This window comes from Erinaceus europaeus, chromosome 17 (genome assembly GCF_950295315.1).
Source record: "Erinaceus europaeus chromosome 17, mEriEur2.1, whole genome shotgun sequence".
Taxonomy (NCBI): Eukaryota; Metazoa; Chordata; class Mammalia; order Eulipotyphla; family Erinaceidae; genus Erinaceus; species Erinaceus europaeus.
In genome coordinates, this window is record NC_080178.1 from 3,238,306 (window position 1) to 3,263,072 (window position 24,767).

The 24,767-nt window shown below is 64.2% G+C and overlaps 3 protein-coding genes across 5 annotated transcripts; all 3 read right to left on the reverse strand.

Moving 5' to 3' along the window:
• Positions 1 to 258: 258 nt before the first annotated feature.
• CNIH2 (cornichon family AMPA receptor auxiliary protein 2) lies at positions 259 to 5,604 on the reverse strand. Its single transcript, XM_007518627.2, has 6 exons — positions 5,175 to 5,604; positions 2,059 to 2,127; positions 1,611 to 1,658; positions 1,296 to 1,408; positions 1,058 to 1,201; positions 259 to 895 (listed from the first exon to the last, which is right to left on the reverse strand). Exons 1-6 carry the CDS (start codon positions 5,253 to 5,255, stop codon positions 868 to 870), a joined length of 483 nt encoding a protein of 160 aa, XP_007518689.2. The 5' UTR covers positions 5,256 to 5,604; the 3' UTR covers positions 259 to 867.
• A 341-nt stretch (positions 5,605 to 5,945) lies between these two features.
• Positions 5,946 to 12,446, reverse strand: RAB1B (RAB1B, member RAS oncogene family). Of its 2 annotated transcripts, none has more exons than XM_016186254.2 (6): positions 12,308 to 12,446; positions 11,223 to 11,295; positions 10,882 to 10,977; positions 10,703 to 10,798; positions 7,373 to 7,480; positions 5,946 to 7,272 (listed from the first exon to the last, which is right to left on the reverse strand). In XM_016186254.2, the coding sequence occupies exons 1-6, from the start codon at positions 12,319 to 12,321 to the stop codon at positions 7,078 to 7,080; spliced, it is 582 nt and encodes a 193-aa protein (XP_016041740.1). In that variant the 5' UTR covers positions 12,322 to 12,446; the 3' UTR covers positions 5,946 to 7,077. The 2 variants fall into 2 exon arrangements, with proteins under 2 accessions (XP_016041740.1, XP_007518687.1); XM_007518625.3 differs by having other exon boundaries at positions 7,349 to 7,480.
• Positions 12,447 to 13,221: 775 nt separating this feature from the next.
• KLC2 (kinesin light chain 2) lies at positions 13,222 to 23,021 on the reverse strand. Of its 2 annotated transcripts, XM_060175989.1 has the most exons (16): positions 22,856 to 23,021; positions 22,315 to 22,582; positions 19,543 to 19,770; positions 19,385 to 19,454; positions 18,348 to 18,570; positions 16,464 to 16,551; positions 16,267 to 16,368; positions 16,016 to 16,189; positions 15,829 to 15,928; positions 15,435 to 15,484; positions 15,287 to 15,354; positions 14,878 to 14,986; positions 14,643 to 14,792; positions 14,404 to 14,528; positions 14,243 to 14,300; positions 13,222 to 14,109 (listed from the first exon to the last, which is right to left on the reverse strand). In XM_060175989.1, exons 2-16 carry the CDS (start codon positions 22,540 to 22,542, stop codon positions 14,023 to 14,025), a joined length of 1,860 nt encoding a protein of 619 aa, XP_060031972.1. In that variant the 5' UTR covers positions 22,543 to 22,582; positions 22,856 to 23,021; the 3' UTR covers positions 13,222 to 14,022. The 2 variants fall into 2 exon arrangements, with proteins under 2 accessions (XP_060031972.1, XP_007518685.1); XM_007518623.3 differs by lacking the exon at positions 22,856 to 23,021 and having other exon boundaries at positions 22,315 to 22,848.
• Positions 23,022 to 24,767: the final 1,746 nt, after the last annotated feature.

The window sequence follows — 24,767 nt, forward strand, 5'->3', positions numbered from 1 at the left end:
CCAGAAGGCCAGGCTGTGTGTGGAAAGCGAGGGCAACCCAGGGGGGCTTCCTGGAGAAAGTTTCATCAAGAACAGCTGCTTATCTGGGCAAATGAGGATGGGAGGGGCAGCTGCCAAGGAGGCTTCACAGGCCCCTCATCACGGGGGACCCTCTGGGGTCTGTGGGCCGGTGGGGTTCGCCTGGCTACACCGGGGCGTTAGCCCATCAGTGCCCTGTGTCTGCATCTGCAAGCCTTTCACGAGCAGACCCGGGGCCTATGTGTTTGCAGTAGTTTATTCATATTTTGTCACAAATGGCTGGGGAGGGGGTGCCAGTCTCCTCAGGTGACATAGAAAATAGGTTCAAGAGATGGGGTGGCCAGGACGTGGGTCCAGGGGGCAGGGAGGAGTCTGGAGGGAGAGCCTGGGGAGGGCAGAGGGCAGACTGGGACTGGGGCTGTCCCCCTGCTGAGCCTGCTCATTCCTGGTGCGGGTACCCCCCCACCTGCAGGGGGAGCCTCAGGGTGTGAGAGGGCAGGGGCTGGCCCAGAACTCCCAGGGTCAAGTCCTGCCCCTTGGCAGGGCCCAGGCTCCCCCTGAAGCGGACAAGGCCAGAGGTCCCGCCCCACTCAGGACTGGCCGCCATGCCCAAGGGCTGGCAGAGGAGCCCCTGTGCTTGGGAGAGCTCTGCCCACCCCCTACTCCACAGGGAGGGGGCTCTGAAGGCGGGAAGGCCCCGCAGCAGCAGTTTGGGGGGTGGTGGAAAGGAGGCAGGGGGCACCAGTGCCCCCTCCCTCCCCAGGGCTGTGGCCTCTGCGGCCGGGGGCAGGGCTGGGGGTGCACAGGCGTCCGGTCCGTTCTGGGCTCGCTCCCTGGCCGGTTTCCCCCTTAGAAACTCACCAGCGTATAAACCATACTGTGAGGAGAGAGGCAGCAAGGCTGGGTCAGCTGTCAGGCCACCCTGGGTCCCCAGGGGCAAAGGGCAGGAGGTTGGGGCCCAGCTGTCCCGGGACTGGATGTGAGGTGCCAGGCGCCTCCCTCCCCCAACTTCCCAGGGCTGCTGAGGGCAGGGCCTCACCTGTACAGGTAATAGAAGAAGGATAGCAGGTAGAAGGCGAGTTTGCACCAGGACTCCTTCTGGCAGTAGTTGAGGATGTCGGCATTCATGATGGAGACCGCATCATACATGACCTCAGAGCCGTCCGCGGGGCGGTGGAAGTACCTGGGCCGGGCAGGGCCTGAGCGCCGTCACCGCACCCTCCGTGCCCCGCCACCCCCTCCCCGTGCCCCCTGCCCGGGGCAGCTGCCACCCTCACCTCCAGAGGTGGTAGAAGAGGAGGGGGATGTTGAGGCCCAGCGTCACCCACTCGGCTGCACACAGAAACATCAGACAGAAGAGGCCGTGGATGGAATATTCTGGAACCACCAGCTGGGGAGAGAGGGTGAGGTCAGTGATCTAGTGCCTGAGTGGAGGTGAGTTTCCAGGGCACAGAGGGAGCTGGGAGCTGGCCTCTGAGTTCAAAGAGTCACTCCCTACTCCCCCCACCCACCGCTGCAAACCTGGAGCTCAGGACCCTGCCAGTCGCCACCCAATTGGCTGGGAGCCCCCCTGCCCGCAGCCCCACACTGACCTTCCGCAAGAGGCAGCAGATGCGCTCGATGTTTTTCAAACGCTCCCGCTGTAGGAGGAGGGGGAAAGGCACAATGGGGGGTGTGTGGAGCAGTGGGCTTTGGGGGTGCCCTCACTGCCTTTGCCTCCAGAGCCCCCCTACTCTGCAGTGGCCGCCAGGGGGCACGCGAGTGGTCTCTGCGGTGCTGGCAGGGAAGCAGCCTGCCATTCCCATGGTAACTGTCGCTATGGAGGGACCTTCACTTGTGTTCCTATGGTGACAGCCCAGAGGCTGGCAACAGCCTCCTCACCAGGAGGAACCCAAGCCGAGCCCTAAGCCCTCACCAGGTGTTTGCTGGGGCACAGTCATTCCCCTCTCATCCCCTGGCTTCCCGTTCCCACCCCCCACCCCAGCCCGACAGAGGGAAAGACAGACGGACACACCTCGGCACAGCACATGTATCACTTACTGCCCGCGCTGGGTTCCCCTGGTCGATGGGGTTCTTGAAGTCAGTCCGCAGCTCGTCAAAGGCTATGATCTGGGAGAAGGGTGTGTGGTGCCCATCAGGGCGAGTGTAGGGGTGGGAGTGCAGCGCCGGACTGTATACGTGGGACCCAACCAGAGGGCACTGGCTGCCGAGGTGGGGAGACTGAGGTACCGGGGGACAGGTCTGGCCCAGCATCAGTCTGGGGGCCCTCAGGGTGCCAGCTCCTAGCCTCAGCATGCCTGGAGGGACGGGCTCCGCTGGGTTCAGGGTTCAGCTCTGGGGACACAGGGCTGGCTGGAGAGGAGCCCCAGGCTTGGAAGCAAACGTCTGAGCCGGGGTGAGCAGAGCTGTGGGGCCGGGGGTCCAGGCTGGACTGGGTGTCAGTATTCATGGAAGCAGACGGGGCAGCCGTCATAGCAGAGCCAGAGAGCAGGGGGAACAAGGGGTGTTCAGAAAACTGCAGGTTCCAGGGGACTAGACCAGCCGAGAGAAAGTGGGATGGAAGAAGGGATGAAAGGAAGACAGGCAGGGAAGCGGGGCCAGATGTCTGTCTGGGCACGGGAGTCCTGGACAGTCACGGAGAGGAAGAGAGCAGAGTGGTATGGCCAGGGTGATGTCCTGGCCACTTGTCTGGGCACGGACATCCCTGCCAGCCATGTCTATTTACAGTCTTGATGTGCGTGGCCCCTGCTGATGTTGGGACTGGTATCATTGTCATTTGTCAGGTGCAGAAACAGAGAGGTTAAGTGACTTGTCCAAGACCACACAGCCAGTTAGCACCAGGCCAGGATGCTCACCACTTTGACTACTCCAGAGTCAAAATCCTGACTGCGGTGTCGTGTGCCAGCCGGGCCAGAGAGGGGACCTCGGGGGCAGAGGTGGGGGTGAGGGGCGAAGCAATGACAGGGGTTTGAGTAGGGGATGAAGTGGACTCAAGAACCCTTTGGTAGCTGTTCTCCAGGGGGCTGAGCCCCCTGCTTCGGGGGCATCATGCAGTGTCCTCACCGGGATAGGGGGCACGTCTGAAGGAATGATGGGAAGAGTCTGGCAGAGGAGGGAGGAGGAGGGGTAGAGAACCTACTAGGCCTCCCCTACCCTCTGTGCCAGCCCCAGGAAGAGGCAGTGGGCCTCCACCCCCAGCATCAGACCCAGACGGTAGAGAGGCAAGAACACAGGCTTCCTGCTGAGAGCAGGGGCCATCTGGAGCCCCCTCCCTCCCCACACACACTCCCCATTGACTCTGGGCACCGGCCTGCCCGCCAGGCATGGTAACGGGGTCCAGCAGGGAGCGGAAGGGTGCCGTCTGTCTGCCCCAGAGCTGGCACTGCCAGCAGGCAGCGGGTGTCGCGCCTCCCACCCCCCAGGCTGCCTGGCGCTGACTCAGCCCCCTGGAACAAACAATCCCCCACGGGGACAGCTGACACACGTCACTCACCACCAGGGTTGCCTAGTGATGAGTGGGGCCTGGGCCCAGTGTCTGGGTGGGCTCGGGTCCTGCTCTGGGCGGTGCTAGTTCTCGGGGCTTTGGGACTGCGGGCTACCTCGCCACACCTCCTGTTCCCTCCTCACCCACCAGGCAGGCCTTGTTCTGAGTGCTCTGCTCACTGGTGGGTGAGCCAAAAACGGACTCCAGGCCTGGGACTTGCTGAGGCCTCCCCACCAGCCAGCCAGCCCACCAGTGCCTGGCACCCAGGAGGCACTAGGCAGACGCCCTGTGGAGGCTCGAGCTCTTTCTTGCACCTTAGGCAACAGCCTTCCCCCCGCCCCCCAGGGTAAAGCCTGAGTCTTATTCACCCTGGCACTCCTCCCACCAGTATTCATGCAGGTTCCCAAGATGTGTCCCCCTGAGGACAGCCCCCACTCCCCCGCAGGGGCTGGAGGAGACCCTCTGGGTGGGTATGGAGCAAAGAGGCTCCCTGGATTGCAGGGGCCTTTCTCCCAAGAGCTGACTAGCCCTGTGTTCCCAGTCTCCCCAGTTCCTTCTGGTCCTCAGGATGCCCCCCCCCACACCAGATCCTACCACCCAGGACAGCCTAAGGCCCCTGAAGAGAAGGAGAGTGGAGAGATCCAGATGGATGAAGAAGATGGACAAAGTGGGGACAAGAACATCTGCAAGGGGGTTGAGGAGAAGGAGCAACTGGGGCAGAGAAGTGCAGGGAGGCCTGGCACTGGGCTGTGCTGGGAGGCTCACGCCCTGGCCCCGCACTGGACAGGACGGGTCCTGGTGTGAGGTGGGAGTGGGGTGGGGAAAGGAAAGGCTGGCCTAGAGCCAGGATGGAGCAGGTGGCAGGTCCCAGAGAGAGAAGCAAGCGGAGGGGAAGGCGTGCAGGGGAACAGAGGGCAGGGGGAAGATGAGGGAAGTGAGTGCTGGGTGTCAGATGCACCTTGGGGACAGGAAGCTGGGGGATGGGGGGGCAGTGACCCCAACAAGGGGCTGGAGTGAGAGGGAGGCAGCAGGGTGCTGAAGGAGACCCCAAGAGAAGGGGACACTTCAAGGGGAGGTGATTAGAGAAGGCAGGACAAAGGGAAGTGCCCCCCCAGGTGCAGGTGCAAGGCTGGCTCGAGTGACAGCCTGAAGGCGCCCCGAGCCACGGGAAGTGGAGGCCGGGCAGGAGGGACGCTGCAGCGGCCGGGGCTCCCGGGGCGAGGGGTCTCCGGCTGCAGCTGCTTGGCGCCCTGCTGCTGGGTCAGGGAGGGGGCGGGGAGGGAGAGGGTTAACGGGCTGCTCTGTGGGTCCTGTAAACAGATGCAGTCGCCATAGCAACCAGCTCCATCACTCTGGCTGGAAAAACCCACAAAGGGTGGAGGGGCAGACAGACAAACTCCCCAATGGACAAGGGGCGATCGGTCCGTGCGTGGGGGAGGGGGGAGGCGGCGCAGGGGAAGAGGGATAGGATCTCGGGCTCACGCCCCCCATCCCGGGCTGCACCCGCAGGGCCAGGGGTCAGGGCCCGACAGACATGCCACAGACTGAGGGACAGGCGGGGGCAGCGGGGGAAGGGGCGCTCGGCCCCGAACCGGCGGGGGGGGGGGCGTGGGGGAGGATCCCGGGGTCCCGCCCGCCCCTCCCGAGCCCCCTGGCCCCAGCCCGGCCTTACATGCCAGATGACAAAGAAGATGAGGGAGGCGCACAGCACCAGGGTGAGCATGTAGCAGAACGCGGCGAAGGTGAACGCCATGGCCCCCGCGCCGGGCGGCGGCCCGGGGGGCGCCAGCGCGGGGCCCGGGCGCGAGCGGACGCCCCCCGGCCCGCGTTCAGGGCCGGCCGGGCATGGCCCGCAGGGCTCGGGCGCGGGCGCAGGGGACGCGGGCGGCGCGGCCGGGGACGGGGCCGCGGGGCCGCGCGGGGCCGTGCGGGACGCGGGCCGGGGGGCTCGGGGGGCGCGTCCGCTGCCGACTGCCCGGGCCCCGATCGCTCATCCTGCGATCCCTCGCCCGCGGCCGCCTCGCTCTCCAGCCCGCGAAGCCGGCGGGGCGGAGCCGGGGGCGGGGCCGCGTGCGAGGCGCCTCGGGCGGGGCCGAGGCTCCGCGCGCCCCCCCGGCCCCCCCACTCGGGGCCACCCCGGCGGAGAGCCCACCCCGCGCTGGCCGCACACCCGCCCTCGCCCGCGTCCCACTCGGAGGTGCCCGCGCTGGCCACTGTCCCGGGCGGGACGCCGGGCTCGAACTTGGAGCGGCGGGAGGAGCGGGTGTGCGCTCGACCCCGCCCGACCGGCCGGCTCTGGGCCCCCGAGACCGGCCACCGCGCACTGGCTGCGGCTCTCCTGGCTCGGGAAGTGGGTCAAGGGCTTTCGGCAGCCACCCGCGCCCGAGAGGCCCAGCCTGGACCCCCGTAGGTCAGCCCCACCCCACAGACCACACTGCCAGAGTTTCCTTGCAAAAACCCTCGCTCACCAGAGGGCCAGTGGAGATTTATTGTGGTTTTATCTTTTTGTCCTTTTCCGTCTTTCCCCAAGTGGCTTTTCCTTGCAGAATGCCTGACATGACACCGGAGGGGGACCTGGGAGTGGGGGCACCCCGAGGAGTGGCCCAGGGACTTAAATACAAGCTGGGGGCAGGACGGGGGGGGGGGGGCAGGCAGAGACAGCACAGGGTTCTGGGCCAAGACCTAAGGTTTGGTTTTCTGCAGGAAGCAGCTGAGCCGAAGGGCATGGGGCCAGGTCCTAGTGGGAGAGGTGAGTGGAGAGGCCCCCAACACTGGGTTGCACCCGCATTCCCCAGAGTAGCGACAGGGAGAGGCTCTGCCCTGGAGAGAGAAGCAGCCACACGTGGCAGGAGGTGCCGGCAGAGAGAGGGTTAAGGCTGGTGCCTGGCCTCTGGCATGGTGGGCCTTCCGCCTCCGCCTGCCTTGGGGACAAAGGGGCACGGTGGGCAGGCAGCACACGGGCCTGGCTCTGGCAGGGCAGGGGGGCGGCAGGAGCAGGCTCCCTTTGGGCTCAAGACACAGGCCCAGCCCACTGCCCGCCCACCCGCCCTCTGTGTGCCCAGGCCCAAGGGCAGGTGAATGGCTGGAACTATGGATGTGGGTTGGGCAAGGGCGGGGAGGAGAGACGGGCTGCTGGGCACCAGGGCCCATGCCCATCCTGAGGTCCTGGATCCCTGGCACCATTCCTGGCTCTGGGCACTGAGTGCAATCAGGGGCAGTTGGGGAGGGTGGGGGGCAGAGGAGGAAAAGGGAAGGAAACACCCACCACTTACACAAGGGTGGGGGCAGGAGGCAGACGGAGCCCTCATCCCAAGGAAAGGTGTGTGGTGGGTAATCTGTGAGCGTGACCAAAGGCAGCGGAGCAAGCCCCCCACAGGTCCTGGGTGTCCTCCCTTGGGGGGGGGGGCTCTGACAGAACCCGGGTTCAGAGGGGCAGGGATGTGGGCCAGATGGAGAGGGGAGCCCAGGACACCCCCAGGCCACAGACTCAAAAGCCCCAGGAGAGGGAGGCATCTCCTGCCCCCTCCAGGGGCATCATCTGGACAAGGCGCCCCTCCTGGCCCTGCTCGCACCCCCTAGCAGCAGCCGCCGCCAGCCGGTTTCACGGGGGTGCTGTCGATCTTGAGGTTAGGCCTCTCACCCCCCGAGGCAGCCCCGGGTCCCATCCGCTTCTTGATCTCAGCGGCCATGGTCATGAAGGCCTGTTCCACGTTGGTGGCATTCTTGGCGCTCGTCTCCAGGAAGGGGATGCCCAGGGAGTCAGCGAACTCCTGCCGGGAGGGAGGGAGGGAAGGGAGTGAGGGCTGGGGCGCCCGGATGCGGCCCCCCAGGCCCGGCCCCGCTGACCTTGGCCGTGGTGTTGTCCACCACCTTCTTGGTGGTGAGATCGCTCTTGTTGCCCACCAGGAGCTTGTTGACGTTCTCGCTGGCGTAGCGGTCGATCTCCTGCAGCCACTGCTTCACGTTGGCGTAGGATTCCTGCGGGCGAGGGGGCGGGCTGAGGTTACACTTCCCCCACCGCCCCAATGCCTGCCCACAGAAAGACCGGACCTCTCCTCCACTTCACTCTCCTCCGGACCCTCCTCAGACTGGCCAGGACCCCAAGAGCCGGCCTAGAACCCTTCTGCTCCCAGCTGCAGGGTGCACAACCAATGACATCAGAGGACGCTCGCCAGAGGAAGATGTGGGTGGAGGTCAGGGGCCAGCAAGAATCACACGTCCGCAGAGGCTTTAAGATGCCCCTTAGGCAAGGTACCTGCCTTGCGTGCAGATCAAGCCCCGGCACCCCGGGAAAGTAACACAGGGGACGGGACGGTGGAACAATGCTCTCTGCTGGCTGACGGGCTCGTAGGTCCAGTGACAAGTCCTCACACAGAACCGACCCACGGGGAGGCAGGCACTCTGGGCACACGCCGGTGGCCTCCTCCCTCGGCCTGCACAGCGACACAAGACTTGATGACAGTGCTGGAACTGGTCACTAACCCTTCTTGGGAGTAAGCAGCCACACTGAGCTCAAACTCACACCTCCTGCTATGTCTCAGGCCTGCTCTGTGCTGACTTTGGGACAGAGGAGGGACTCAAACCCAGGCTCGACCCTAAGGCTCTCAGGACCAGGACACGTGTGGCCCAGGGCCAGGTGGCTGGCACTGGGGGAGGCAGACGGGAGCCGGAGGCGCTGGCCTAGGGGAGGTGATACTGCCCCTGCTGTAGACGGGGAACATGCCAACCACAGGGGCGGCTGGTGTGAGCAGAGCTCAGGCCACAACAGCAAGGTGGGCAGCCCCACAGCCAGGTGGCTGGAATATTCTGGGGCAGAGAAGCTGTGCCCGGGCCCCGGCCAGGTCTGTTTCCTCACTTCTGGGACGGCCCCTCCGTGTTGTTAAAATTCGGAGGCTCTTGCCGGCCGGGTAACAGAGACTCGGAGACAACGGCTGGGGGCTGTCCCCAGATAATGAATGCGGCTGGGCTCCCAACAAGCACTTCATCACAGGAGCTGCCATTATCCTCATCACCGCTATTATCTCAGGGGAGGACAGAGGGGCGCTGGGGGACGGGAGAGCGTCTGGTTAGGTGACAGGGATTCTGCGGTGTGTGTGTGGGGGGTGCAGGAGCCGCTGGGGGAGGACGGGGAGCTCACTTGTGGAGGCTGCCTGAGGCTGGCAGGGGTGCAGGAGCAAAGAACCAAGTGCAGGTTCCGGCTGTGCCTGTCGGCTGTGAGACCGAAGGCAAGTTAACGCCTCAGGTGTCGCCTCGCTGGGGCACAGGGACCCCAGCGCCTGGTTCAGCGGGTAAGACTGTGAGAATGCCAGCTGATCCAGCCGGAGAGTGTCAGAATGTAGGGCACAGAGGAGTGGCACCGAGACAGCGCGAGATGGGGGAGCCACAGAGAACCCGTGAGAAAGAAGTCAGGCTGGCGAGGAGGCAGGGGCAGAATGACAACTGGCTGTGTGTGCGTGTGTGACAAGCCACTGGAGAGGATCTGGAGGAGCGGGAGGCAGGCACTGCAGACAGGAAGCCGATCCAGGAGAGGAGAGACCAGAGCTAAGAGGCACGAAGCCAGCCAAGCGAGTGCAGAAACAAGGTCACAGGGCCTGGCAGTCAGAGGTCCTCGGTGGCCTCTGTCCCAGTGAAGCAGCCTGCTGTCCAGTGTGCACCGTGAGTTCCCGGGCAGCTGCGAGGCCCAGGTCTCTTTCCCGCTAAGTAGCAAGGCTGGGTGGCAAGGAAGGCAGCAGGGGGAAGCCGAGGGCTGGGCTGTCAGCGTCTGCTGCCCGGCCAGCGACGGGCCTGAGCCTGCTCCCACCGCTGCGCTCCCTCCTGTGACACGGGGCAGAAGGCAGCTCTTGGAGTTGGGGACACGGCCCACCTGGAGACTGTGCTGCTTTGCCATGTGCGAGACCCGGGTTCAGGCCTGAGACCCACCTCACTGAAAGAAACTGAGGTGTGGGAGTGGGGCAGTAGCGCAGCGGGTTAAGCCCACGTGGCGCAAAGCGCAAGGACCGGCATAAGGATCCCTGTTGGAGCCCCCGGCTCCCCACCTGCAGGGGAGTCGCTTCACAAGCAGTGAAGCAGGTCTGCAGGTGTCTGTCTTTCTCTCCCCGTCGCTGTCTTCCCCTCCTCTCTCCATTTCTCTCTGTCTTATCCAACAACGTCAATATAACAACAACTACAACAATAATAAAAAAACAAAAAAACAAGGGCAACAAAAGGGAAAATATTAAAAAAAAAAAAAGGGACGAGGGTAGATAGTATAATGGTTCTGCAAAGAGACTCTCACGCCTGAGGCTCTGAAGTCCTAGGTCCAATCCCCCGCACCACCATAAGCCAGAGCTGAGTAGTGCTCTGGTGCTTCTCTCTCTGCATCTCTCTCAAAAATAAGTATTAAAAAAAAAAAATTCTTCCAGGAGCAATGAACTCTCATATGTGAAACCCCAGTGTTCCTTCCCCTCAAAAAAAAAAAAGAAAAAGAATAAATAAATATCACACACACACACACAAAAAAAACAGGTGCTGTGGCTGCCCTGCTCCCGCCTGGACGAGCTCTACCTGGACGAGCTCTACTTGGAAAAGTCAGCCTGGGGCTGGGCAAACAGCACAGCGGTTCTGCAAAAGACTCACACCTCAGGCTCTGAGGTCCCAGGTTCAATCCCCAGCACTGCCATAAGCCAGAGCTGAACAGGGCTCTGGTATCACTATTCCTCATTAATAAAGCACTTAAGAAAAACCCACGGCCGTGTCTAGGCTGCTAAGACAGCAAGAGACCTGGGTGCTAAGTTCTGCTGACCGTAAGGCAGGTGGGACGGGCTGAGCTTTGCCACTAGTGCCGCGGCCGAGGGGTCGTGACAGAGCACCGAGCGGCAGACACAGCTCCCAGAGCCCTGGGCAGCTGGGCCAGGGTGCAGGACCCCTCTCGCCCAAGGCCCTGCAGCAGCTACTCCAGTCTCCCGCCAGGCCCAGCACACCGCCCCGCCAAGTGGCCACACTCCTAGGAAACACGGTGTGGGGAAGGGCTGGATTCGGGCGGCGGAAGCCGGCGGGGAGGTGTGAGGCCCGGCTCTGCTAAGGCCGGGCCTGGAGATCCATTTCCACGCTGCTGCCTCCCAACTTGTGAGCGAACTCCAGGCCCGGCTCCTTTCCAGGCAGCATCCGGAGAGGGAGGGCGGGGAGGGGTCGGAGACCACAGGCCGTGGCCGTGAAGGGTACCTGGTCAGTGACGTCGTACACCACGATGATGCCGTGGGCGCCGCGGTAGTAGCTGGAAGTGATGGTCCGGAACCGCTCCTGCCCCGCTGTGTCCCACTGCCAGGACAGAGGGTGCGAGAGGCAGGTCAGGCCCGCGGGCCACACCGAGCCCCTCCCCGCGCCCCCCCGGCAGCACTCACAATCTGCAGCTTGATGGTCTTGCCGTCCAGCTCGATGGTTCGGATCTTGAAGTCCACCCCGATGGTGCTGATGTAGCTCTCCGTGTACGTGTCATCCTGCGGGGAGCGCCGGCCCGGGGGGCGGCCTGAGGCCCTCGGGCAAGCCGCCCCCTCGGAGGGGCCCCGGTGCCCCAAGCTGGCGGACGCCCCAGCTTGCCAGCCCTGCCTGTGCCCGTGTTCAGCTTCGTCCTGGATGGCCCCCGAGTCTGGGTTGCCCCCCCTCCCCACGGGCCACCGGCTCGGACCCCAGACAAGAGAGACGAAACAGACAAACGGGACAGGCGGGAGTCTTAGTTACTCACGGCGAAGCGCAGGAGCAGGCAGGACTTCCCCACGCCCGAGTCGCCGATGAGCAGCAGCTTAAACAGGTAGTCGCTGCCGGGAGCGAGGAGAAGCGTGAAGGCGCTCAGGCAGGGCGCCCACCCCCCAGCCCCCCAGCCCCCCGCCCCCCGCCCCCGCGGGCACGGCGGCGGCCGGCAGGGCGGGCACTGTGGTCTGCACCGAATCCGCGGCCCCGGCTGCAGCGGCGACCCCGGAGGGCACATGGGCTGTGCCCGGCTGGGCAGCGGAGGGTCCGCGAAGGCGGGAGCCGGGTGCCGAGGGGCCGCTGTTCCTCCCCGGAACGAGGACCGGGGGGAGGGGGGGGGGTCCTTTCCTCCCCCGGTCGGTCGCAGCGCTGAGACTGGGGACCAGGCCCAGACCCCACGTCCCCGGGACCCCTACACTGGGGCCCCTCCTCTGCTGCCCCCCGGAGTCCAGCTCGGCGCTCCCCCCTTTGCCAAGGAAACGCGAGGTCTGGCAAGGGGGAGAGAGGAGGAGGAGGAGGGGGGGGCAGCGGCAGAAGAGGAGTCTCAGTCGCATGACACTTGGGGGGCAGCTGTCGGCGGCAAGTCTGGGCGCCACACGCGGGCCACGCGGCGGAGGGGAGTGGGGAGACGCGGGGCAGGACCCGCCGCACCCGCCGCACCCGCCGCACCCGCGGCCCGGGGCTGAAACCCGGGAGGGCGGGAAGGACAGGCGCCCGGAGACCCCCGGCGCCAGGCCCCCGCGATCCCGGCCCGGACGGCCGCTCCCGAGCAGCAGGTGGGGAAACTGAGGCCCGGAGACCCGGCGCGGGGTCACCTGCCCGCGCGGGGCTCTCGATGGCGCCCCTAGGGGTCGCAGTAGCTGGGACGCCCGCGTAAGAACTCGGGGTGCCGAGCCGGGGTCCTGGGGGCCCCGAGGGGAGGGGCAGGACCCGGATGTGGGGGGGGGTGTCAGCGGAAGAGGCACCCGGATGTGGGGGGGCGCCGCGCAGTCCTGACCCAGGCCGGACAACCCCGGTACGCGTACGGCCCCGCAGTCGGGATCGAGGCTGCGCCGGACGGCGCGGGCGGGGCTCACTCACTATTCGGGGTTCATGGCGGCGGCGGCGGCCCGCTCGGTCGCTCCCAGTCGGCTCTGCTCCGCCTCCCGTTCCAAGATGGTGGCCGCTCCGCCCCAGAAGCCCCGCCCGCGGCGCGCAGGCGCAAACGCTCCCCACTCGGGCCTCGCGCGAGGCTTCTCGGGAGTTGTAGTCTCCTTGCGTTGCCCGGCTCGCCCCGTCTGTACAGGCGGACGTCCCGGACGTCCGGGACTCGCCCACACCCAGCCGCGCCGCGCACTGCCTTCTGGGGCTTGTAGTTCGCCCCCGCTATTGCCTGGGCACTGGGAGCGCTCCGGGGAGCCTGGAGACGTCCGGGTGTTGGAGGCTCCCTTTGGGATCGGCACGTTTGCTTTCTGACAGGTAGCCCGTTCCCTCCCACCTCCCAGAGCTGTGAGCTTAGGAAAAGTTCATTTATGGGAGTCGGGCGGTAGCGCAGCGCGTTAAGCCCACGTGGCGCGAAGCACAAGGAGGATCCCGGTTCGAGCCCCCGGCTCCCCACCTGCAGGGGAGTCGCTTCGCAGGCGGTGAAGCAGGTCTGCAGGTGTCTGTCTTTCTCTCCCCCTCTCTGTCTTCCCCTCCTCTCTCCATTTCTCTCTGTCCTAGCCAACAACGACGACATCAGTAACAACAGTAACTACAACAATAAAAACAAGGGCAACAAAAGGAAATAAAAAAAAAAAAGTTCATTTATGCGGGCGGGCCGATAGCCCTGTAGAAGTTCATCTAGCCAGGGTCTGTATGTACTCGGCTCCTTGTGGCCGCCACCCACACTGGCAGGTGAAAAGTGCTCAAGGTGCAACCAGGCCTCACCTTGGCAGGGCGGCAGCAGCCGCATCCGCTCCCCACCTGCCCACAGACGCAGGACGCCCTTGGCCTCCGCCCAGAACAAGCACAGCTGAGATCCAAACCATCTTTATTTCTACAGCAACATTTGAAACATCCCCACCCAAACTGGGTCACCTCTCCAACCACAGGGGTCAGGGGGTCACCCCACCGCGGCCCCTGGGGCTGGGAGGCGGCGGCCAGGCCGGGGGGCTGGAGCAGTGCATAGGGCCGGGATGCTGGGCAGGGCCCGGCAGAGGGGCGGCCAGGGGGCGGCTCTGTCCTGGGGTGCAGGGCGATGATGGTGGGGAGCCCCTAGGGAAGCCTCTGGGGAGGCGCTGCCCAGAGCTGTGGGGCCTACGGGATACCACCGCGAGGAGAGGGGGTGATTAAGGCCTGGGCGGTACCACTAGAGAGGGCTGGCGAGCCGAGGCCCAGACATACCTCGGGCAGAGGGCAGGGGTGCGGCCAATAACTTATTTCTCTATATACAGAAGCAACGGCCCGGCTGAGGGACCCGAGGGGCTGCAGGTGTTTAGGGTTTTGGCTGGGGGGGGGGCGGGGGCGGTCTGCGGAGGGCGGGTGACTGAGCCTCTGACTGAGAGACGGCGGCCACCCCTCCCGCTGGCCCTGAGCCTGGCTGGGACAGAGGCGGCCCTGCTGGCAGGAATAAATAAGGGGGCAGAGCTGGAACAGGCAGGCCCAGCCTCCAGGGCTCAGGCTGAGATGGCAAGGGAGGAGGTAACCCTGAGATCGAACAGAAAAGATGGGTCCGGGGGACAGGCAGGCGGGACAAGCAGCAGGCCCAAGCACGGGGCTGGGGGTGGGTCAGTGCCGGTGGGCTGGGCCGGTGCAGTCAGGCTGCTCCTGGAGGATTAGCCCACGAGCGAGCTTCGCCGGGAGAGGTCCATGGAGCTGGAGCTGAGGGTGCGGCTGTCGCTGAGGCCTGGGCCACCGCCGGGCTGTGGGCAAAGGGCAGGCCGTGAGCGGGCAGACGCTCCACCCACCCCCACGGCACGCAGCCACCCCAGGCGGGAGGCAGGTTGGGGGCCAGACAGGCAGCAGAGGCTCAGCATCCAGGTGCCCTCACCATACCTGGGCCGCCTCTTCCACACTCTTATTGAGGAAGCTGAGGGAACTGGCGCGCTTCATCCTGAGAAGGGGCGGCAACCATTGGCCCTGCAGGCCTGGGGGTCCCAGGCGGGAGGCTGATGGCAGCTCAGCTGGGGTTGGTGGGCGGGCCTGGAGGGGCTCACCTGGGGTTAGGGGGCTCCTGGGGGCCGCCCCCCTGCAGCTTCTTCACCAGCATCTCACTGCTGCGCCTCAGGGCGTCTCGGAGTTTCCCAAAGGAGCCACTGCGCCGCAGGGAGCCGCTGCCATCCTGTTGGGTGGGCAGCTATGTCTCCAGACCTGGCTGGCACGCCTGACCCAGCTCCGACCCACTTGGTCCCGGCCCCCCTCCGGGCCTCTCCCCCCCCAAAGCCCCTGCACTCACCCCACTCCACTCTGCCGCTGGCCCTGCGTCCTCGAGGTCAGACTCAGCCCGAGTCCCGGCCGAGTCTCGGCTGCCCCGGCGGTCTCCCCGGCAGCCTCCACCATCTTTCAGCAGCTCCACCACCTTGGTCTGGCTGGCTGGGTCCAGGCCCTGAGAGGGGGGCAGGGCTGTGAATACGACCCCCACAGAGTCCCACAAAGTCCCCGCATACCCCCCTTGTGGCCTGTGACCCCACCTGCTTGCGGCTGCGGCTGGCACAGTCCTCCAGGGTGTGGGCCGCCTCCAGCTTGCCCTGGCGCCGGTACAGCGCCCCCAGGCTTCGCAGGGTGGTGTTGACGGTGGGGCTGCGGATGGGATGGGGGACGGGGTCAGGCTCAGAGTTCCCCAGGGCCCAGGGCTCCTCCAGACATTCAGCCTCCACTGTGCCCCAGGGAGCCCTCCACGGGCCCCGTCCTGAGTGAGCCAGGGTGGGGACCTGGCACCAGAGCCTGGGGCACCTGCTGCCAGCGGGACAAAAGCCAGGAGGCTGGGAAGCAAGCTGGGCAGGCCGTGCCTCTAGAAGGCCTGGGTCTGGGAAGGAAGAGGGGTGTGTTCTGGGGGTGAGCGGTGAGGAGTGGGGAGCCTGCCCACATTCCCGGCCTCACCTGTCCACTTTGCAGGCCTTGTACCAGCTGCCATATTCCCCATAGGGGGTGCTGTCCCGGCGCTTATCCTGGGGAAGAATGGTCAGGAGAGGTGGGGCAGGCCCCCACCATGCCCAGAGCCCCACTCCAGCCCTGCCCCCGGGGCTACCTTGCTCTCCTCCCGTTCCTCTGCATGCATCCAGATGGGCTTGTTGTCCCCTGCAGGGAGAGAGGGACCGCACTAGCCTCCCATACAGCTCTTCCCTGGCCGGGGCGGACACAAGACTGAAAGGTGGGGAGGGCCCTGGGGTGCCCCGAGAGGGCCGGGGTTGGGCTGTATGAGTGAGTGAATGCCAGGATCCTGGGTGACGGTGGTGAAGGGCATGGGGGTTGTGGTTCAGGAAGGAGCCACAGGCACTTCAGGTCCTAGGCCGGGCAGAGGGACCCCAGGACGCGTGACTGACCACCTGGGAAAGTGCCCAGGGAAAGGGGGTCCAGCGCATAGCAAGGGCATATATGGCCCACGAGGCCGTGCTGCAGTGGGGGGGGGGGGGCACACGCACCGTTGACAGAGCCAAACTCCCTCTCGTGGGCGCGGGTGAGGATCTCCTTGTAGAGGCTCTCGGCATCCTGGTACTTGCCCTGCTTCAGGTAGCAGGAGGCCTGGGGGTGCAGCGGGAGGTGGGCAGTGAGCAGGAGCAGGCCTCCCTCCCGCTCCCACCCGCGCCCCTCCCACCCACGCCCGGGCACCAGGTTGTTCTTGGTCTTGGCCACGTTGGGGTCGTCGGGCCCGAGGCGCGTGGCGTAGATGTCCAGGGCGCGCCGGTAGTAGTGCTCCACCTCCTCGGCCTTGCCCTGGTTCTGGCACAGCAGTGCCAGGTTGCTCAGCTGCTTGGCCACGTCGGGGTGATACTTGCCCAGGACCTGGGGCGGCAGCGGGAGCCAGAGGTCAGGGGTCAGGGCCGGCGGAGACGAGGCTCCCTCACCCGGTGGGCTCGTACCTTCTCCCGGATCTCCAGCGCTCGCTTGCATAGAGGCTCGGCCTCCTTGTACTTGCCCCGCTTGCCGTACAGAACTGCCAGGTTGTTGAGGGTAGCTGCCACCTGTGGGGAGGGGCCAGAATGGAGGCTCTGGGACCCAGGACTCCCGGCAGCTGGGCCTCTGGGACTGGCGGCCACCCTTAGCCACCCTCACTCACGGCCGGGTGGTCCTTGCCCAGCGTCTTCTCGCGGATGGCCAGGGCGTCATTGAGCAGGTGGGCAGCCTCCTTGTACTTGTTCTGGTCCCTGGGGTGGGGAGGAGGGGCCTGGTAGCTGTCCCGCGGGGACACCCCCCCCCCCCGGCTTCTGGGAGCGCAGGAGGGTTCTGGGGTACCGAGCTCCTGCCCATCCCTGCCACACGCCCGGTGCAGTGTTCCCCGTCTGCCTGGCTTTTTGTGGGTGCAGTGCTGGGGCCTGGAGCCTGCACAGAACCCCGTCACCATGGCCGAGGTCTCCACCATCAGCACAGTCTTCTGTTTAAGTAGCCTTTCTTTTGGGAGGTGATGCACCCCATTGAGGGCAGACATGACCAAGCACAAGGACCTGGGTTTGAGCCCCCGGCCCACACTTCAGGAGAGGTAAAGCAAGTCTGTAGGTGTGTCTCTTTCTCTCTCTTAAAGATTTTATTTATGGGAGTTGGGCGGTAGCGCAGCGAGTTAAGCGCACGTGGCGCAAATTGCAAGGACCGGCGTAAGGATCCCGGTTGGAGTCCCCGGCTCCCCACCTGCAGGGGAGTCGCTTCACAGGCGGTGAAGCAGGTCTGCAGGTGTCTGTCTTTCTCTCCCCCTCTCTGTCTTCCCCTCCTCTCTCCATTTCTCTCTGTCCTATCCATCAACGATAGCAATAACTACAACTACAACAACAAAACGGGCAACAAATGGGAATAAATAATAAAATCTTTTTAAAAAGATCTTATTTATTTATGAATGAGAAAGATCAGGGGAGAGAGAAAGAGCCAGACAGCACTCTGGTACATGTGCTGTGGGGATCAAACTCAGCACCTCATGCTTGGGAGTCCAGTGCTTTATCCACTGCGCTGCCTCCTGGACCACTCTCTCTCTTTTTATCTCCCCTTGCCCTTTCAATTTCTTTTTGTCTTACCAAATAAAATAGAAAGAAAAAAAAAAAAAAAAAAGGAAAACTGTGTGCTGGGCCCTGTGGATTCATAGTGCTGGCACGAGCCTCAGCAATTCTGGCAGCGATTAAAAAGTTTTTCTTTTCTGTAAGGTCCGGGAGGTGGCACAGTGGATAAAGCTTTGGACTCTCAAGCATGAGGTCCTGAGTTCGATCCCCAGCAGCACATGTGCCAGAGTGATGTCTGGTTCTTTCTCTCTCCTATCTTTCTCATAAATAAATAAAATCTTTAAAAAAAAAAAAAGCTTTTCTTTTCCTTTTTCCTTTGCCTCCAGGGTTATCACTGGGGCTCAGTGCTGGCACTATGAATCCACTGCTCCTAGTGGCCACGTTTTCCTTTTTCTTTTTTCCTATTTGCTTTCTCCTTCCTCCCTTCCTTCCTTCATTCCTTTTTGCTTCCAGGGTTATAACTGGGGCTTGGTGCTGGCAGCCACTGTTTTTTCTTCCATTGTTTAGTTAGGACAGAGAGAAGTTGAGAGGGGAGGGGAAGACAGAAAGACACCTGCAGACCTGCTTCACTGCTTATGAAGTGAGCCCCCTGCAGGTGGGGAGCCGGGGGCTTGAAGTGGGATCTCTGCGCGGGTGCTTACGCTTTGTACTATATGCGCTTAATCGGTGCACTGCTGCCTGCCCCCCCCCCCCCCCGTTTTATTCAACAGGACAAAGAGGAATTGAGAGGGGAGAGGGAGACAGAGACACCTGCAGACCTGCTTCGCTGTGAAGCGCCCCCTGCTGCAGGCGGGCTGTGGGGGTTGGAAGCTGCGTCCTTGTCCTGTTCTTCGCTCGGGTCTGAGCGCCCTGCACTGGTGGGCTACCTCCCAGCCCTCCTCCTTTCACAACAGCCCCTCAGGTTGTCCCTGCGGCCCAGAGCCCTCCACCTCCACCCCCAGACCGCCAAGCTCACTCACCGGTAGACCAGCGCCAGGATGTTGAGCATGGTGGCCACGTCGGGGTGGTCGTGGCCCGACGTCTTCTCCAGGTCCTCGAGCGCCTGCTTGCAGAGCGGCACGGCCACCTCGTAGCGGCCCTGTGACGCGTACTGGATGACTAGGTTGTGCAGCGTGCGCAGGCGGGCGGGGATCTCGTAGCCCCCGTGCTGGGCTGCCGCGTCCCCTCCCCCGGGGCTGGGGGCTGCAAGGCCAGAGGCAGGGGGGCAGGTTCAGCTGCCGGTCCCGGGCTGGGCTGGCACAGACCCACCAGGCCTCTGGCCTACCCTGCACCCGGCCTGATTCCCCAGCTGGAGAGTGGGCCCAGTCCCTACTCACTGCAGCAAGAGTGAGGAGACCCTCTGCAGGGCGGAGACTCCGTCTGCTCCCATCGTCCTCACAGGCTAACAGCCCCCCCCCCCACATCCCCCAGGCTCAGGGTCCTCCTCCTTCACCCCAGATCAGGCTCCAAGGGAAGGGACCCACCGTGGTCACAGAGCGACGGTGGCAGAGCGGGATCTGAGCCCAGAGGAGAGAGAAGTAGTGTGGAGGCCTGCCTGCCCTGCTCTCACAGGCTGGGACCTTATCATTGCAGAGGGGGCAGGAGGGTGGGATGGCTCAGTGGGCAGAGCGCAGGCCTCGCCATCCATGAGGGCGTGGGTTTGATTCCCAGCACCACACAGGACAGCCCTGAGGGAACTCCACGGAGGGTGGAGCAGCACTGTGGCCTCTCCCTTTCTAAGTCTAAGGAATAAAAAATGTGGGTAGGCCGGACACAGCACCGCGCATGTGTATACAAGGGCCTGCGTAAGGTCTCCGGTTCTCTGCCTTACAGACACGTAAGCAGATCTTTAAAAGCTAGCAAGCGTGGACGGGGGGCCCGGGGCAGCTCCGCACGAGCTCCAGGCCTTCTGCTCTTTCCCCAGTGGCCAAGGAAACAGTGAGAGAGGAGGCAGGGGAGCTGGGCAGCGTGGGCACCCCTTCGCGGGAGCGACCTCCAGCCCTCGGCGGCTCCGCACCTGGGCTCTGCTCCTCCTCGTTGGGGAACAGGTCGTCCAGCGAGTCTTTGGGGGCGTCACCCTTCTCCTCCTGCGGAGGAAGACAGGCGGGGCGGTCAGGATGGGGGCGCTGGGCAGCCGTCCCGCCGGGCTCCCGCTCCTGGCCGGGCCGGGCTCACGTTCGGGGAGTCGTCCTCCAGCTTGCGGATCTGGCTCATGAACAGCAGGTGCTGCTTCTCCTCTTCCAGCTGGGCCACCGCTTGCTCGCTGCGCTGCAGCTTCTGCTGCGTCCCGGCCAGCTCCTCACGCAGCCACTGGTTCTCCTGCACCAGGCGCCGCACCTGGGCCCGCAGCTTCTGCTTCTCCGACTCCACGGCCCCCAGGTGGCCCGAAAGTGCCAGGATCACCTGGGGCAACAGTCAGGGCCAGGAGAGGCTCGGTGGAGGGGAAGGGTCTGTTTACACGGAGTGCGGGGCGGGGGGCTCCAGCTCAGTTTCGCCCTAGGAGCTGCAGCCAAGGTCCCCAACAGAACTCGGTCCAAGACCTGAACTCAGGAGGCCTCAGGGCCCCTGGCTCCTTTCTTTCGGGGGGCCAGCAGAGTCCTGAGGGTCCCTTCCGGTTCCCGGGCCTCCGCTAGGTCCTGCATACGGTGAGTCTGAGGGAGGCTGGTCAGTCAGGGTGCTGTGCTGCCCCCCGAGGGGTGGACTGGGCCCTGTAGCCACCGCCACTGTTTCACTGCCTCCCCCCAAAACCCAGCTGGATGGTTGAAGAGGGCCCCCCAAAGACGCCATCCTGACCTCTGCCGAGGGTCAGGGCGCCCCATCCTTGCAGCTTCCAGAGGGCACATGTCTGGAGTGTCCTCGATGGTCTGGGGACACAGGAGAGGGGGATCTCGGCCTCCCCACTGTCCCCCCTCCCCCCAGCTTCTCTGACCCCCTTCCTGAGCTCCCACTTGCTTCTTGCCCTGGCATCTGGTACAGGCTTTGGACTCTCTGCCCTTCATGGCCAGGGTCATCTCTGTAGTGAACAAACAGAGCACCTTCCCTGCCTCCGCCGCCCCCGCTCGTTGCCCATCTGTGCCGGTGCCCGTGCGCACCAGACGGGGCCCTGCGTGTCCATCGCTGTACCTGGTGGCCAGCTGGCCAGGGAGGGAGTGGCCAGCGTGGACTGGGTCCCAGTGCTCATTTCTAGTGGTCAGCGACTGCCCAAGTGGCAGGTGTCTTCACCACCACTAGCTTCTCCCAGAAATCCTAAACAGCCTGGAAGTTTACACAGCAGATGGCATGATACCTGTCTGAGAGATGAGGGCAGGGTGGCATCACCTGCCCGGGATTAACGAAGCCAGGCCTGGTCTCAGCCAAGATTTAAGGGAGCCAGGATCTCCCCGATAGGCGACTCCTTCTGTACCCCAATTCCTTCAGGGCCTCTCTCCCGAAGGGCCGGGCGGGACTCCTGGTGGTCCATCCAGCCTCCTGGACTTGCTCACGCTCCACCTGCCCTCCCCTCTCTGCCTCATTCACTCCACCCCCAAACTCTGGGGACCTGTCTCTCGGGCCCCAGGCCATCATGTCCCATTTGAATTTAGTAGTGGCCTCCTGCTTCTGCCCTCGGCCTATAGCTTCCTCTCCACCCCCCAGCAGGAAGAACTTTCCAGGCCCACCCAAGTCAGACTGTATCCCCTGACTTCTGGAGCCCCCCAAACGCTCCCTGTTTTCCTGAGCGCAAAAGCCAGACTAATAAGACAAGTCAGGCCTGGTTCCTGCTGTCCGTCTCTTCTCTTCTCAGGTTGGGATCCTCAGTTCTCTCCTGCCCCAGGACCTTTGCACATGCAACCCGTCACCTTTTCAAATCAAGCAGGTCTTGAAGTGTTACTTCCTCAGAAGCTTTGCATGACCAATAGAAAGCTGTAAACTGGGGCCGGGCAGTGGCACACCTGGGTGAGTGCATGTTACAAAGTACAAAGACCCAGGTTCAAGGCCCCAGTCCCCACCTGCAGGGGGGAAGTTTGGAAGTGGTGAAGCAGGGTTGCAGGTGTTTCTCTGTCTCTCTCCTTCTCTATCCCCTCTCCCTTCTTGATTTCTGGCTGTCTCTATCCCATAAATAAATCATTTAAAAAATTAAAAAAAGAAGAATGTAGGGAACTAAAACACATGAACTTACAAAAAATAAAAAAGAGCTGTAAACTGTCATGAGACTTTTTTTTTTTTTGAGAACTGGTCACAGTGTATAACGTGTGTGTGTGTGTGTGTGTGTGTGTGTGTGTGTGTGTGTCCCTGTCTCTCGTCCCTGTCTCTCTTCCTACTGGGCCAAGGCAGGGATCTTGTTTCTTGTTGGACAGGGAGCCCTGGCACCTCATACAATGCCAGGCACATAGGGACATACTGGGTGACTTAGTGTAGCCCAGGGTGACTGAACTAGAGGTTTTGGTGGCCGGAGAGGTGAGACAGCAGTCCAATGCAGGACATGCCAGGGCTTCAGGGTGACAGGACCAGCCTTGGTCATCGCCACTGCCAGAGCGATGCTCCGGCTCTCTCTCCTTAGGAAATAAATCGATCTAAGCCATAAACTAGGGGCGGCGAAGCAGCTTGCTCAACCTTCTCCTTGCAGTCCTCCTGAGCCATTAGCCTCTGCTCTGAGGCACAGACGCTGGGAACACGCCCCAAGCCTCCTCAATACATCAACAGAAGGGGCTGAGCGCACACATGACAGTGCCCGAGGACCCGGGTTCAAGGCCCTGGCCCCCACCCGCAGGGGGAAAGCTTCAGGAGTGCTGAAGCCGGGCTGCGGGTGCCTCTCCCTCCCTGTCCGCTCTCAATTCCTCGGGCTCTATGCAAAGTAGAAATAAATACATGGATTTTAAAAAAGCGCCTCCCTCCCCGGCATCTCGGGGGCCCTGCCCCGGGGCTCCGAGGCTCCCCGCCCGCGACCCCCGGCCGCAGCCCCGCGCCTACCTGGGCCTCTCCCAGCCCCAGCTCGATGGCCTCCAGGGAGCGGCGCAGGAGGCCGCAGCGCTCCTGCGAGCCGGGCTCCGGCTCGGCGGCATCGGGGGCGACGAGCGGGGCGAGCAGGGCGCGGTGCTCCCCGCGCAGCGTCTCCAGCCCCTGGATCACGGCCTTGGTGCCCAGCACGATCTCGTCCTGGCTCAGCTTCTCCTCCCGCGCCAGCACCGCGGTGGCCATGGCCGCGCCGCCTGGGGGCGAGCGAGGGGCGGCCGGGGGGCTGCGGGCCGCGGCGCTCAGTCAACACGGGGCTCCCGGGACGCCGGGTCCCCGGGGTGCGCCGCCCGCGCTCCGCCTGCAGGGGGCGCGCCGGCCGCCGCGCGGGAGACGCAATGCGGCGCGGCCGGGCCCGGGCTCCCCCCGGGCCTGCGGGACCCCGGGGGCCCCGGCCTGCCTGGCGGCTGCCCCTCCCCGCTGCGACCCGGAGCCCTTCCCGGGGCCGCGAGCCCCGCGCCCGCCCCCCCGCCCCGCCCCCCGCGCCCCGCCCGCGGACCTGCGCCTCCCGCTCGCCCGGGCTCCGGCTGCGCCTCCCGCTCCCGCCCCCCTTCACCGCGACCGGCAGCCGCGAGCCGAACCCGCCCGGGCCTCCATCCCGCCGGCTTCCCAGCAGCCCCCGCGCCGCCTTAAAGGTGAAGCCGCTACCTCGGCGGCGGCGTCGGCGGAGGCGGCAGCCGCTCCGCCCCGCCCGGGCCTCCGGCCGCCTTAAAGGAGCGCACCCGCGGGGTCCGCAGCGGCGGGCGGGGGCGGGGCCTCACCGGGGGCGGGGCCTCGAGTGGGCGGGGCTGGCGCGGCGGGGCGGGGCGGGGCGGGGCTCCCAGCAGCGGCCGCCGCCGCCTCCCGCACACCTGTGGTCAGCTGTCACCTCCCAGAGACCCGCAGGCGTCGCGGCTGTGCGGGGTCAGAGAGGGCGGCCGGCCGCACCGGCGGAGCAGCGCCCGCGGAGTCTGGAGCTGACGCCGGCGCGGACGGACAGTAACCGAGGCGTGGGCACGTGCTGAGCTCACCGCCAGGGAGGGCTTGGGAGGGGCTCTCTCAGTTGGCACCCTCACCCCGCGCTCCTTTGTCTCTGGGGACCTCCCCCCCCCACCTCCTTCGGGGTCCCAGGGTCCTGGCTTTAGGGACGAAAGGGCGGTGAGGGGCCAATGACTCCAACCCTGTGCGAACATCGCCGAGAATCCCGGAGCGGCAAGCGTAGACGCCGGCTGCAGCTTCGTGTTTGGTGACGTCACCCGGTGACATCCCCGGCGACGACATCCCCGGCTCGGGTTAAGGCGGCGGCGCTCAGAGCCTGTGCTGGCTTCGCCCTCCCGCAGGTAGGGCAGCGGTGCAGTCCAGCTCAGGCTCCCTGCTTCTCTGCACCATTTCTGGCGGCTGACGTGTTCTTTTCTGGTGTGCCTCCACCCTGGGACGCAGGCCACACCGTCCTGTCTCGGTCACTCCCGGAGTAGCTCCTGGCCAGCCACAGACCCACAGTGAATGCTGGGCTTTGTTTGCTTTTTAAACATTTTATTGGAGCAGGGGAAAACAGCACAGTGGTTCTACAAAACGACTTTCATGCCTGAGGCTCCAAAGTCACAGGTTCAGCTCCCTGCAACATCATAAGCCAGAGCTGAGGAGGCCTCTGGTTTCTCTCTTTCATTAAAGTAAAATATATACATGTTTAAAAACAGATCTTATTGACCAGAGAGAGAAGTAGGTCAACACTCGGGCTGATGTGGCGCCAGGAATTGAACTCAGGACAGGCAGGTCCTGCGCTCCACTGCTGAGTCACCTCTGGCCGCCAGATGCTGGCTTTCAAAAGGGGCAGAAGGTTGTGCCTTTGGGCCTTGCCAAGACCCCGCAGGCCCAGGTTCCTATCTACAGCCCCCCGGCACTGCCTCACTGCTTCTCAGTCACCATCACTGGTGATCAGCTGGGGCGATGTCACTGTTAGGATCGCCAGCCTGAGAGGCAGTTATACGGTGCAAGGCCTGGGACCAGCACTCGGGCACCTGAGGGGGGAGAACCCCTTAGACAGAAAGTTGGCTCGTGCCCTCAGCTCCGGTGTGCCAGCAACAAGGATCTCGGGAGATTCAGTGAGACAGCTCTAAAGGTTCAGCGGGTTGACTGGGCGCACCACGGGAGGATGATGGATGGCAGCACCATGATGCCTCCCTCTCACAGACAGAATGAAAACGGGCCAGGGAAGCTTCTCAGTAGTGCCGTTTGTGCCCGAAGCCATGGATTCATCCTCTAGCACTGTTTTAAAAAAAGGCACCGGGAGGCGGGTGGTGACGCAGCGGGTGAAGCGCACGTGGCTCGAAGTGACTAAGGATCCCGGTTCGAGCCTCTGGCTCCCCACCTGCAGGGGAGTCGCTTCATAGGTGATGCAGCAGGTCTGCAGGTGTCTATCTTTCTCTCCTCCT

What these genes read in the sequence shown, in the direction of transcription:
- CNIH2 (XM_007518627.2), bottom strand. Translation starts at nt 5,255, where the DNA reads ATGGCGTTCACCTTCGCCGCGTTCTGCTACATGCTCACCCTGGTGCTG. An exon ending in TCTGCTGCCTCTTGCGGAAG is followed by an intron (nt 1,409 to 1,610) that starts GTCAGTGTGGGG and finishes CTCTCTCCCCAG; the next exon opens with CTGGTGGTTCCAGAATATTC. An exon ending in CTCTTCTACCACCTCTGGAG is followed by an intron (nt 1,202 to 1,295) that starts GTGAGGGTGGCA and finishes TGCCCGGCCCAG; the next exon opens with GTACTTCCACCGCCCCGCGG.
- RAB1B (XM_007518625.3), bottom strand. An exon ending in GCCTGCTCCTGCGCTTCGCC is followed by an intron (nt 10,978 to 11,222) that starts GTGAGTAACTAA and finishes CGCTCCCCGCAG; the next exon opens with GATGACACGTACACGGAGAG. An exon ending in TGGACAACACCACGGCCAAG is followed by an intron (nt 7,273 to 7,348) that starts GTCAGCGGGGCC and finishes CCCTCCCGGCAG; the next exon opens with GAGTTCGCTGACTCCCTGGG.
- KLC2 (XM_060175989.1), bottom strand. Translation starts at nt 22,542, where the DNA reads ATGGCCACCGCGGTGCTGGCGCGGGAGGAGAAGCTGAGCCAGGACGAG. An exon ending in CGCTGGAGATCCGGGAGAAG is followed by an intron (nt 16,190 to 16,266) that starts GTACGAGCCCAC and finishes CTGCCGCCCCAG; the next exon opens with GTCCTGGGCAAGTATCACCC. An exon ending in AAGGCCTGCAAAGTGGACAG is followed by an intron (nt 14,987 to 15,286) that starts GTGAGGCCGGGA and finishes TCCCATCCGCAG; the next exon opens with CCCCACCGTCAACACCACCC.